Source organism: Camarhynchus parvulus, chromosome 2 (assembly GCF_901933205.1).
Source record: "Camarhynchus parvulus chromosome 2, STF_HiC, whole genome shotgun sequence".
In the NCBI taxonomy this organism is placed as follows: Eukaryota; Metazoa; Chordata; class Aves; order Passeriformes; family Thraupidae; genus Camarhynchus; species Camarhynchus parvulus.
The window spans coordinates 27,416,860-27,431,233 of record NC_044572.1 but is presented as its reverse complement, the minus strand read 5'-3'; the positions used below and the strand labels follow the sequence as shown (position 1 = coordinate 27,431,233).

The following is a 14,374-nucleotide window of genomic DNA, read 5'->3' as shown; positions in this document are numbered from 1 at the left end:
AACACAGTCTCAGTGTTTCATTATGCCAACAAGAAATATATTAGCCTATAGTCTCCTGTGGGTACTTGGTGGAAACAATGCTATCCAACAAAGTTTTAATTACATCAAAGTCCCTTGTCTATAAAATTTAGACTGCTATTTATTTCACACCTTTCTTCTGGGAGCTAATCATTGTTAAATACCAAAACAATTTTATAAGTGAATGGTTTCTATGTTAAATTTGATTTTTCTGTTAGCTGTACTCTTGTTTTATGTTTTCACTTAATAATTACTATGTTTAATTCAGTAATGGAGGAACCATGCTCTTTCCACTTACAGGTAATGTCTGTAATAAATATAAGGTGGTTGTAGAAGCAAAATAATTAGCCTGGTATGATATAGCTTTATAGTAGCTGAAGATACTTCTCTGTGTAGTGAGTAAAACATCGATCTCACCAACCTCTACTTAAACACCCATAGGTTTGATCAAAGAGGCAGGGCATGAGTTTGTCCAGGGTAGCTTGTGAGTGGAAAAAGTAACTCCTCTAATGGTGAGAGCATTTCAGATGTCAAGACTGGTAGCTGGCCAAAGGGGTGTATTAATAGAACGTATGCAGTTGACAAAATCCCTGCTTCTAATAGTGGAAAAATACACATTTTTCAGCAGTCATAAAGAGTATAAACCTTGATACCCAAATCTGGACAATAACAATAGGAAAATTGAGTATAGAGTAAATCACCCAAGTCTTATCACTAGAAGTAGCTTAATAGTTATGGACAGGCACTGTGAAAATTAAGATTTGGGAATTGATTTAGTATGCCACACTGTACTCTAATTTGTGTTGTTATTAAGGTGAAATATTTAGGTCTTGAGAATGAAGTTTTCCTTCTTTGATTGCTATGGTACAACTGGCAGTTAATCTGAAAAAAACCAAAAGTGTTAATCCTCAGGGGAACTTTTCACCTGAGTCTGCCAGATGTAAATTAGATGCGTTAATATGAGTCTGAAAAAATTTATGACATAATGGGTATTTGCTCATGGAATAATATTTTATAACTAGGAAATATGAGGGAATGAATATTGGCTTTAGAAAAAGTCAATTTCGCTAGAAAGAAAGAATGTTCTTTGGTGGACAACATTTCTTATCCTATCCAAGAGCTAGATGGAGAGGCAGTATGTAAAATGAGTATTCAACTTTTGAAGAAAATTATTAAAGGATATTGGCTAGTTAGTTGACTGTCTTTTAGTCGTTGGCTAGGTATGACTAGGTTGACTGCTAAAAATGGTGGCCTGTATCTCCCTGAGAATGCAGTGAAGATAATGCAATTAGTTTTGCTAATGTGTGCATATAGCAAGGCCAAACTCAAGACAGAGGATTTAGGTTTGACCTCTGTGAATTTCCACATGGTAAAACTAGTCTGAACTGTGTTTTTACCATAGGGATATTGATGTGTGCTATTAGCAAAGAAGAGCATCTCCCAAAAATCCAAAGCTATAGCCTAGGCTTCTATTGGAAGATAGAAGTTTGACTTGTGTTTCTCTAAAATATTTGTGTAGTCTTAGAAATCTGATAGTATGGATTTTCAATTTTTAGATATTTGATTTTTCTCACTGAAGCACTGTAATTATATCTGAAAAAAAATATTTCCTCATGTAAACTACACTAATAGTAATAGGATTTGACAGAATAATTGTATTAGACAGTGTGCAGCTGGCCAGTCCCCCAGTAAGCACAACTTAGTGCAGTACTGAGCCTATTACAAACAGCCCTGCTCCAAAGGGCAGTTAAGGATCAGGGAAGTTGTTTGCTCAGTATCTCAGGAAAAAGACAGCCCCCTCCCTCTCAGTGTTTTACAGTAGATGTGTGGCAAAAACAATTCCCTTGGGACCTTTGGGTGTGTTTTAGTAGGGACATGGACTTGAAATGGAGCACATGGGTCAGCAAGTTCAGCTTCTTAAGTCATTATGAGGCAGAAATTTAGTTTATAATTGTAAGTCTAAAAAGCTTTTTAAAGAAATAATCGGTCACTAGACCATTACAATTACCTTAAAGCAATAAATTTTAAAAAAAAAGTTCCCTTAGCTATGCTTTCTTTTTTTCCTCCAGGAGGAAATAGTTATAGAATCATAGAATATCCTGAGATGGAAGGGACCTGCAAGGATCATCGAAGTCCAGCATCTGACCTTGCCCAGGACAGCCCCAAGAGTCACACCATATACCTGAGAGTGTTGTCCCAATGCTTTTTGAACTCTCAGGCTTGTGGCCACTTCCCTGGGAAGCCTGAGAGACCACTTCCCTGTTTCAGTTCCCAACTGGGTGAAGAATCCTTTTCTAATGTCTAAATTAACACCCCCTGATGCAGCCTCAGGCCATTCCCTCACATCCTTTGAGTGGGCTCCAGAGAGAAGAGATGGGCACCTGCCTCTCTTCTTGCCCACTTATAGGCAGTTTTCTCTTTTATTTTGAAGTGTTGTGCTCGTACTCCCCTTTTCTCCAAGAGTTGAACTTGATTTTTTTTCAATTCATGCTAATAAAGCAATTATTGTCAAGGCAATTGAAGAGCTATGTTTAAACTATGGAGTGTAATATAAAAAGCTATATTCCTTCATATGAATACAGATTATTTGGATGCAATGCTACTGCAACAATAGGTGACCCAAATTATTTCACAGTCGAGGTGCTGTATCTACTGTGTGCTGTCAGATGCCAAGAAGCATAAATATAATTCTATTGTGTGAATAAACAACTAGAAGTTTCCTATCTTGTTACTGTATAGTAAGTCTTATGATGTTTTGGGGAAGGAACTAAAGTTACGTTTGTTGAGCTTTGAATAGATAAGCAACCATGTTTAAAAAAAAACAAACTTGAAAAACAATTATAGAGCATTGTTGACTTTCATGAAGGGGTAGAGTGCCTCCTCAGCAAGTTTGCTAGTGATACAAAACTGGAATGAGTGGTTGATACCCCAGAGGGCTGTGTAGCCCTTCAGAAGGATCCAGACAATTGGGAGAGATGGGCAAAGAAGAAGTGTCTGATAGTCAACAAGGGCAAGTGCAGGGTTCAGCTTTTGGGGAGGAATAATGCCATGCACAAGGACTGACCTCCTGGAGAGCAGCTCTGTGGAGAGGGGTCTGCAGGCCCTAGTGGACACTGAGATTTCCATGAGCCAGCAATGCCCTTTGTGGCCAAAAATGCCAGTGGTGTCCTGGGATGCATTAGGAAGAGCACTGCTGGCAGGTTGAGGGAGATGATCCTGCCCCTCTACTCAGCCCTGGCAAGGCTGCACCTGGCATCCAGGTCTGGGCTCCTCAGTACAAGAGAGATATGGAGCTCCTGGAGCAGATCCAGCTGAGGGTGACAATGATGATTAAGGGACTGGAGCATCTCTCTTGTGAGGAAGGGCTGAGGCCTGTTATCCTTGAGAGGACTGAGAGGGGTTCATATCAATACCTGTAAGTATTTGAAGGGAGGATGTCAAGATGATGGAGCCAGGCTTCTCTTGATGGTGCCAAGTTTTGGGAAAAGAGGCAACAGGCAGAAACTGAAGCATGGAAAGTTCCACCTGAACTTGAGGAAGAGTTGTTTTACTGTGAGGATGACTGAGCACTGGAACAGATTGCCCAGAGAAGTTGTGGAGCCTCCTTCCGTGGAGGTATTCAAGAGCCTTCTGGGCACAATTCTGTGCCATGTGCACTAAGACACCCTGCTTGAGCATGGACCTCCAGTGGTCCCTTAACATTAACCATTCTGTCATTGTTAAAGACTATATTGATGCCCTCCCTATTCTTTGTAAATCCTTATGTTCCAACTCATTATTTTTGTGTGACTTGATGTTTCCTTAAGGAACTTGTTTTTCTTCTTAAGTGAGAAGCTTTTATTCAGGACTTGGCTATCCTGTTCTATAAAGTTGCACCCCTACTGGCTGATGATCTTTCCCTAGGAAACACACTGTATTCTTCAAATCTTTTTCAAGACCAAAAGTTGCTGAAGAACATCAGGCAGCAATACTGTTGTAAAGGGTTAAGTGGTATGCAGAACTGAAATATACTTCTAAATTTTAAGTCTATCCATCTTTCTGAAATTCAATCTGCTGATAAAACTTTATACCTGATACAATTAAGTTACTTAAGATGATATTGCAAGGTTTTAATGTCTGTCTGAGATGTAAATTGTGTCAGTGATATCAGGAGAAATGATATGTAAAGTGGACAGGTGTGGATAATATGGTGCAACCTTTATAATATTTACAGTTGTCTGTAAGTTTTTTCCCTGGTAAGTCCTGATAAATTATTTTAAACAAAAATCTTAAGTGAGAAATGACAAATGTATTAATTCAAGGTAAAACTGGTGGCAAATATTAAGTTGTCATATAGGTATTTCGGGCTTTCAGTCTGATAGAATGATAGAATATTGTAGACTTTATGTAATTGAATAAAGAAATTCATAAAAAATTTAAAAAAAGATTATTTAGACTCCATCTCTTTTTGCTTCCAGCAATTACTTGTCGCAGACAAGATGGAGGACAAGCTGACATCAGTGAGTGCCTTAAATACTCTGGCCCATTACCACCCTTGACACAGATGTGCCAGATTCCCTGCCAAGATGACTGTCAGTTTACGAACTGGTCAAAATTTTCTCCCTGTAATGGGGACTGTGGAGGAGTCAGGACAAGGAAACGCGCTCTTGTTGGTAAGAGTATCAAGCAAAATAATGCTTCTTTTATTTATTATTGATAATGTTTTGTTTAAAACCTGAGGACTTCAGAGGTTCCCTTTTGACAAGTGTTACAGTGGCAGAAAGCAGATCCAATGTCATGCTCTGTATGCTGCTGGTGGAACAATACCCAGGAGTAGAAACGCGTGCCATATGTCAGAGACTCTTGATATGGGTAAGTGGCTAGGGAGAAGATAGGAGAGCATAGAGGAATACTTTCCCCCCCTAAATATAGTGCACATAGTAGGGGGTTTTGTGTTCTGTTGGGGTTTTTTGGTTTGTTTGGGTTTTTTTGTTGTGTATTTTTTTTCTTTGTGTTTTTTTTTTTTTTTGACAGACAAGTCAGCAATCATCTCACTTTAACAGGATCAGATGTTAACCTACTTGCCTTCCTCTTCCTGCACCTGGTCTCAGCTAAAGCAGGCTTCCTTCTCTCATAGTTTTCTTCGGTGCATTTAAAGCTACTGTGGCAGCTGAGTGGGTTTCAGCATTTTGCTATAAACCACCATTTTCAGCCTTAAGCTTTGGCTTACCTCTTTTGAACTTAGCTTGTCAGATTTGTGATTAAGCCTGTCCTTTTTCTGGCTGAATATTTCCTCTCCCAGTTCTTTCTTTCGCCATTTTTCATTGTCTACATCCAGCACCACAGACCACATAAGGCAACACACTGGCTAATTTTTTGCCTTATTTCTTGAGATAAGTAATAATGCTCTTTTTTTGTGTGTCCCAAGAAGGCTCTTTAAGTTTTATTTAGCAGAATAAAAAGATTTACCAGTAATGCCCTTCCCACAGACTTGTCCTAGTCTGGACACTGTCCCGCTTTCAAACATTTTTTTCTTCAACTTCTTTTTAGTCTATTGTTTGTTGGTTTTGGTGTTTTTTAAATTATGTTTTCTTCTGCATAAAGTGGAAAAAAAAAAAGCCCTGCTTCTAAATTATAATTGAAACCTCAGCAGTGAGGCTTGGCCTCTGTCACAGCACTCTTTGCCAATTAGTCTGTATTGTCTGTGGTGCAGGAAAGCTAGCTAAGGGGGGTGCCCATTAGCAGGCTCAGAAAGAATGTGATAGGATCCAAACCCTATCCCTGTCTCCATCCCCCTGTAAATCAGAAGACCAGTGGAAAATGAATAATTCATGGTCTTCAAGAAGCCTCACGGTGACTGTCTAATAATTCCAGTAAGCTTTATGTCAGGTTTGCTTGCACAAGGGAAAAAATGAACAAAACTGACTAACAGTATTTTTCCTTATTTTAAAAACAGAGCAAGAAAGTACATATTCTTCCTACCACAATATTAACGCTTTGTGATTCTTCCTGTCTTCATTTAAGTTACCCCTTCAAACTTGCCAACTCTATGATATGTGATATGGTGTATTCTCTGTGGCAATGTGTTACCCAGACTATTTTGTAATGCTTGTCTTGGAATAAATTCATAATTATTCCTGGTAAATACTTCCAGAGGAGAAGCATACATTTATTAAGAAATTGTGTTGTAAAAAGAATGAGAAACTTTTCTCCAGGCATCCATTTTCTATTCTACTATTCTAAATGAAGACAGTAGCAAATACAAGAACTAAGGTTGTTGCTGCAATGTCCAGTGCCTTGTTTTGAATAGCGAGGAAAATGCTACAGAATATTACATTTACAGTAATATCTAAGTAACAGCTACTTAGATACTACTTAGTAACAACCACTACTTTTGCAAAGACTACTACATTAATTTATATAAAGTGGTATGGAAAGGAAAACTAAACAAACTTTACCAAAGAGAAGATTTAAATTTATTTAATGGAAACGGAAAATTGAGTGGATGGCTATGCTACAGTTCAGGTAAGAAAGCAAGAACAGTATTGAATGGAAACAAATTCAGAGAAGGAGCTTATTCTATTTGAGGAGAAGAATGGTAATTATGAACAAATGTATGATAACAAGTGATTAAAGAATTCTGACATTTTGAAAGAAGGTACTAGTATAGTTAAGATGCATGTTACTCTCATCTTGATTTCTTCCTTCAACTTGAAAAAAATTGATCCATATAGAAATCTTGTTATTGAACTTCACACTGCTGATGAAATAGCAGGAAGAGAGTGTATCTGTTTAACTGCTAACTTTTTCAAACTTTACTCCTGAAATATTTTTATCCAAATTAAATATAAATTACATCTTCTTTTTTAAAAGAAATTGCTTTTATGCAAATTGTAGGTATCCACTACTTTAGAAATTCAATTCAATAACCTAATTTAATAAAGATTAATGTAGCAGGTGTTAGGTGTATGTATGTATGTAATTGCAAGCACTTGTTACAGAAGCCTAAATTAAAGTTTTGGGACGTAAGCTGTAGACTGATACAAACTTGCTAATAACAATTTCTTCTTTCTAGGAAAAAGTAAGAAAAAGGACAAATGTAGAAATTCTCAGTTGTATCCTCTGATTGAGAATCAGTTTTGCCCGTGTGACAAGTACAGCGCTCAGCCTGTGGGAAATTGGTCAGACTGTATTTTACCAGAGGGTAAGATGGAAGCACTGCTGGGAATGAAGGTCCAAGGAGATGTTAAGGAATGTGGACAAGGTTATCGTTACCAGGCCATGGCATGCTATGACCAAAACAACCGACTTGTGGAAACATCACGATGCAACAGTCATGGTATTTACAAACATATTTTCTTTTATCTGTTTACTTATGTGCTTTAAGTTTAACATAATATATGTACAAGTAGAATTAGCAGATTAATATTTATTGGTTAGGTTGCCTTTCATCCGAAGATGCCTTCAAACCTAGCATGTTTTTGCTGACTTTTCAAATAGTAAAATTAAGTAAAGTAATGGTAAACTACTAATTAGGTATTTTAATTGAAAGAAAATTAAAATTTTGTTATTATTCCTGATAACTGCAGTTAGAAATTTGAGAATAAAGCCATTTAGAAGAGGCAAATTTAAAAAAAAATAAACAAACACAGGACTATTTTGGAAAGACTGAAATTATTTCCACAGATTCTTTAGATAGCTTTAAACCCTTAAATAACCTTATCTCTACTATTTTCTCTGTGTAAATCTGTCATGTGTAAAACTAGGATGATTAAAGACTTTATATTCTTTGTATTTACATTGCCCTAGGAAGGAACCATGTTCCTTCCTAAACGGGATACATCTGTAGCATTAGGATCAAAACTGGCAGTTTCTGGTTTTCAGTGAGCCAGAAATGTGCTAATTGACATCAGTGGAGTTTTTGTCTTCATTTTTTTTCTGCTTGCAGTGCAAACTTGTATCTGAGCAATTGGTATGAAAAGCTGGGTGTTAGTGCCATTAAAAAGGTCCATCTAAGTTTAATTCACATATTTAATTCTACTTTCAAATGTTAAATTAAGAGAACAGAAATTTCATTTATTTACTTGGATATATTTAAAGTAGCTAATCAAAGAGATTGAATTAAATAAGGCAATTTTAATTTGCACTATTAATTCTAGTTTAGAGATATGATAAGCTAGAAATTCAATGTATCAAGTCAAGGTGTTAGCGTATACTATGTTAGAAATTAATCACTTTTCAGCATTAAGTTCAGGTGAACTTCGAAAAGTAGAAAATTGTAAAAGCATTTCAGTATGTAGGAAAGTAGAAGTGATGGCCCACTGCCAATCAGTTTTCAATGACTTGAAGAATGGGCACTGCCAGCTTTTGTGTCAAAAAAAAAAGGAAAGAAACTGTTTGTCCAAGAGCATATTGTTGGTGTTGTATGTGGTAAGTAACATGCTGCTGCTAGGAACAACTTTTTGTATAGAGCAAGTATGGATGTAGCTGCTTTCAAGCCCTGGCAGGGCATTTTAAGGTGCAATTCCATTGCAGGAATCAAAGAAATAGAAGAGGAATAAAAAAGCCCTAAAAAAGTGTATTTTAAACTATCGTTTACCCTTATATAATTCTCTCTTCATGATAGTAATTTCTGATCCAATAGATTTTATCAGGGAATGTGGCCTACATTCACAGTGACCACAATGTATAATAATCCAGTGGAAAAGCTGCTAACAATGTGTTACTGTTATTCCTGCTATAGCCAGGGCTACTGTTTATATGCTATTAGCATTCACAGGCATCCTTCCAAAAACACAGTATAGCAATGCTTTGTTGTGCTCTTTCTTTCTCAAGTTCCATCTTTTTTTTTGTCACAGGAGGCTTGAAGTCTCTTTTAACTTTGTAAAATGGAAGTGTTTGCTTGTCATCACTGTATTTATTGTAGGTTGGGAAGCTTGAAACCTTTGTTTTTAGGTGTTGTTTTCTTTTGAATTCTTTCTTTCTAGATCAGTTCACTAAGATGTCTGGTTCCTTGATATTCCAGTACACCACCCCCCACCTCACACCCCTCCTGTGGGTGTTTTCTCATCAGTTCCATCTGAGAGGGAGAGTACACATTAACTTGGTCCATGCTATAATGCGTGAGGCAGATAAAGCTTGGAATTCATATTGAACTAATCCTGTATTCCTTCTACTTTCCTAAAATTCTTTGACAGGAGTTTCATGTATACAGGGAATGAAGAATCTAACAAGATTTTGATGATAATGTTTTAAACTGATGCTAATGAATACATCACTAAATTTATGGTTTCCTTTCCAGTAGATCCTCTGTTATTGATAGGTATTGTACATAGACATAGTGTAGGCTTACATAAAGCTTACCTAATTTATTGTTTGCCTTCAGCATTTTTCCAGGTTTAGCATATTTTTGAAAATACAAGGGAGCTAGAGAAAATTACATAGCTTTTTCAATCTAATTTCAGTATATGTTTACTGCCTTTTCTGAATAACTAATTTGTATTCATGGATTACATTCTGATGATTTGTTTTATTTTTTGCAAGGTGTACAAACTTCTGCTTTGCCAGTTAAATCTTATTTTGTATTTTCCCAGTACTTATTTACAATGCTTTTCTTGTTATTCTCATGCCCTTGTTGTGTGACAGTTTTTCTGTTTGGCATCTTCTCTAGGTTTTAGTATGCTCTTTGTTTTGGTTTGGTTTGGTTTTATTTTGGTTGGGTTTTTTTGTTGTTGTTGTTGTTTGGAGGTTTTTTTGTTTTGGTTTTTTTTTTCCGCTAAGAACAAACAAAAAAGCTATATGATGCCAAATCAACAAGGGACTTCTGTAGTATCACAACAGTATCCCACCTGCTGGAAAATAAAAGTGCCTTGTAGCTTCCCATCAATCTGCATCTGGCTTTTCAGGCAGAACTTGACAGGACACATAATTCAAGCCTGCTTGGGTTATTTTTGTAAATTTTAATGGAGGATCTTATTTCCCTACAGCAATGATTTTTCACTAATTTTATAACTGATTTTTCCCTGGATTTTTCACTAATTTTTTTAATTGATCTAAAGTGTTGTCAGGTTTTTCTTCTATGTTACCTGTTCTACTCTTAGTTCCTGTGGATCTCTTATTTCTTTTCCAAGTAATATATTATGTAATTGCAGTTTTTATAGAATATGATTTGGTGAATTATCTTGTACTAGGAGGGAAATTAAGACCAACGTTTAACGGAAGATATTTCCTGTCTGGTATCCAACTTGAGCTTTTGTTGCTTTTCACACTGTGAAATCCTGAAATGGGAAGTGGAGATAATTGAACTTCTTCAGCTGTTACAACAACCTCTAAATCTGACAGGAGGGACAAAGTGCACCCACAATGATGTTATTAATACATCATGAGATATGTTTTGTGATATATTCAAATAATGCAAGAAACTCAAATAGTGAGACTTTCAAAAGTTTTGTGTAAATATTACCATGTAAATTTACAAAGCCATGAACAGGTCAGTGTTGTAAGCCATGTTGTTTTTAGTGGAAGAAATGAGAAGACAGATCTGCTCTGCTGTGCCAAAAAATTCATAAGCTGTTTGTTTTGCAAAATGTTACTTGCTTATCATCACAATTTGTTTATTACCAGAACCAGAAGAATAAATATTTCAGGGCTCTCTTTCCTGCATCTCATGTTTCAAAGATTTAAGAAGAGTTAACTAGCAGACTGTTTCACAGACACCAAGGAGCTAAAGGACAGATGTGACACAAGGACCATCCTAAATTAGTATACCCATCTGAGTACTCTCGTGATAATTTTTGAAATTTTGGGTGCAGTTATAAAGTCCCAAGTGCAAACAAGTTTCTCAAGAAGACAGGAATGACTGTGAAAGAAAAGGAAAGGCAAAATATAGTTAAGTAACTCTATTGGTACTGCTAGGTTAGAACTCTGGGAAAAAGAGGGCAGAAGTCCTTCTGCAGAGGGTCCTTAGCTTTCAGTAGCTTAACAGGTGCTTCAAAAAAATCCCAAAGAAAGAGTTTAAAGTAGACCTCAGTTTCAGCTGCAGAGAGACAAGGTGGTTTGCTTTTTCCTTACTTTGTTTTTTATCTGTGTTATATATGCCAAATATTTTGACTTCAATTTTCAAAATATTTAGTTTCTCATTTAAGTTAAATTTATTGTTAAGAAAATTTACACTATTCAGCAGCCATTTGAAACATTCTGCCACTGATATTTTCATCCATTCCAGTTCTGCAGAGTGTGGGCAAGAGCTAAGAGCTTCCAGGTGTCAGCAGGTATGGGAACAGAAGCTAAAAGGGGTAACTGAGCTGCTCTTTAACTGTTTCCCCTAGTGGAAGACACATAAATTGCCCTTTCTCAGCTTCCTGCTTTTCAGTTCTACATACATAATTTTATTAGAGAAATATAATAACTTATTTTGTTAATCAAATGTGAGAGGGTTTTTTCTCCATTAGAAAAGCCACAGTTGTTTTTCATAGCTTTATCCCTGCCATGAGTTGTGTACTAGAGCTCTGTGGATAATGACATGTGTCTGCCAACAATCTGTTTCCATGTATTTTTGAAAAAATTGAGATCCTCTTCATTGTTCCTTTAAATTGTACCTTGGAATTTTCATGACAAAAGAACCAAAAGCAAGCCACTGCTGTGCCTATGAACTAAACTACTTGCTCTTCAGCATTCAGTTTTTCTCCACCATATATCAGTTATGAATCATGACCCACATAAGCTGAGTGGTGGTTGTGTTTGTGTGTGCCTACTGAAGGCAGAGTAGCATGGCAGACAGATGCAGCATTTTTATATAGGTCGTATCACTCTGCTTAATTCATGTCCGTTTACTGTTAAGACCTAAGGCACAGTCAAGCAGTCAGGATAGTTTGTCTGCTGCCTTATTAGTGTGAGATTATTTCCCCCTTCAGCATTAATTAAATGAGATGCATTGATTTGTGCTGACTCTACAAAGCCCTCTGTGGCTACAAGGCTTATGTGGAGGATTAGAGAGGAATATCTGCATATCAGTGAATACTTTTGCAACAGCTGCTAGGAGTATCAATGTGAATGGAGGAATTTTGTATTTAATTGCATATATGTGCAATAAAATAAAATCTTGTATGGTATAACAGAGTCTATATAGTCCAAGATGTCTGTCACAGCTTGCTTTATCCACTTTTATTAGGATTGTTAGATGTGGTTTTTTCATTCTCAGTAGTCTAACCTGAAGCAATGCAAATTTATACAGAAAAAAAAATCAGTGTTAAAATTTAATTGGGACTTTCTGTTGAATGTTTATTCAAAAGTAAATATATTTCCCCTTGGAAATTCTAATCTAGTATGGTAGTAAGCCTAGGCTCTCAAATTGTTATTAAGATACTTTACTGTTTCATAGCCTGTATATTATCTCATACTTTAAAAAATATATATATATTTATGTCATCTGTTCTCTAGCAGTATGTTACCTATTGCCCTGCACCAGAAGTCCTACCTTAGGCCTCTGAATTCTGGTGCTTCTACATCTGCCTTGTCAACAGGATATCAGTCTCAAAGCAGTTATCCATCAATACAAAGAGCTGTAGTTAGTTCACCAGAGGAAGAATTACTGATGCAGGAGATAGTTAAGCATGAAGAATTGCTCTCAGATTTTGAGCCTTTGAAGGGTAATCCTGAAAAAAAATCTTATTGTCTTCAATATATCTTTCCATTAATCAACAGAAATATGAATAGTCTCTAGAAACACATATCTTCTGATACAAATGAAATGCAAATAATTGTATATTTCTTTGTCCTGGAAGATGAGATCCATGAACTTTGTATTTTCTGGAAAAAAAAATCTGTGAGAACAGCATAAACCATTTCTTTATTTGAAACATAGCATGACATTTAGTCATGAAAGTAGGAGCATAATTCTGCCAGTCCTAGGGACAAGAGTTCATGTAAACATTTTGTGAGATGTTTATGTTTGCACCCTTCAACTGGAGTAGTCATTCTGTTCCTACACATTGCGCATGCAGTTTGTGGGGAAAAGTCTCAAATCCACCTACTTATCCTGCTTTGTTATTAGAGAAAGCGTGAAGTCCATTAAAGTCCTCCCTTATAAATTATCCATCTCATCTGTTAATTACTTTGCTCTGGGAGTCCAGATTTTATAGCCAATTAGCAGTGGGACAGTAAACTTTTCCCTTTTACTAATGAGTTCAGTTCATACTCCTAGTGGTTCAAAGCCATTTGTTAAATTGTGGTTCAGTAATCTTTAATGACAGAATAGCCATGTTCTCACTCATAACAGACAACTGCCCATTTCACAGCCTTATAGGAGCTGAAATAACTGAGAAGCTCCTGCCCTGGGAGCAGACACAGGCCCTTAGGTATGGGCAACTCTTTCCAACACCTCTCTGGACCATGCAGGGCTGTACCCTGTACCACGTACACCACGGTCCCATCTCTCCAACGTCCCTCAGATGTTGTGAGGAGAAGGAAGTGATGCAGTGAAACACTTCAGTCAGGATGAGAAACAGCAGGCAAAAAGTGAACTCCTGATGTCCACAGAACATATCTTCAGCCCTTAAAGTGCTGGGTTTCTATTTCACTGTCCCTCCTTCATCTTCTCAGTTCTTCTTCATTGACATTTCACTGCTCTCATTCTTTCCTTCTCTCTGCCATTACCTTGGTAATTACCTTGGTAATTTCTTGCTTCTTTGAACCTCAAAGCTCTGGTATGACTTTTGGTGCAATTATATTAACCAACCAGTCTGTGTGATATAATTAGGTGACATTCCACCACAGAGATGTTTACCCACACACTAGAGGCTTGTTTCTGTAATAAGGTTCGATACTAACACACACACAGGGTTGGTCTAGCACAAGCAGCAGCTTTTCAAGGGTGATTTGATCAAACTGAAAACAATACAAAAAGTTTAAAAATGGCTCCTTCACGTCCTTTTTATGTCAGAAACTATGTGTCTTCATCACCAGTCTCATTTGCATGTAGCATTTCTGGTGACTTCATTTCAATACTTTTCTATATAACAGCATCCTGTCTTTTCACTTGCTAAAATTTTTGCAGTGTGAACAGTATACAAGTAAAACCATCTGAAATTTAACAAAAACACCAACAAAACAACCAAGTGTAAACTTTTCAAAGTTCCTGAACATCTGCTTTATTGGATTTAAGAGAGGATTGCTATGAACTTACGGAGATCATCCTTAATCACCCTAAAAGATATGCTGACTTCATACACAAAGAAGGCATCTGAGGTGATGACAAGTCCAGAGAAGTTTTTCCTGAAAAGTACCATTTGATAGGTACTAAGAGGAGTGGAACAAGTAATTTTCAACAAGTAATTTATTTTTTTAATTCACTCTTCTTTCTTGACTAAAGTGCTTTCTG

The 14,374-nt window shown here is 36.6% G+C and overlaps 1 protein-coding gene across 3 annotated transcripts in view; it reads left to right on the top strand.

The window, feature by feature from the left end:
• THSD7A (thrombospondin type 1 domain containing 7A) overlaps positions 1-14,374 on the top strand; it is a 273,595-nt gene that overhangs the window by 225,025 nt on the left and 34,196 nt on the right. For all 3 annotated transcript variants that reach the window (XM_030971359.1, XM_030971358.1, XM_030971360.1), the window contains 2 exons: positions 4,476-4,670; positions 7,073-7,336. In XM_030971359.1, coding sequence (XP_030827219.1) covers positions 4,476-4,670; positions 7,073-7,336 — 459 coding nt within the window. The remainder of the gene's footprint in view (positions 1-4,475; positions 4,671-7,072; positions 7,337-14,374) is intronic.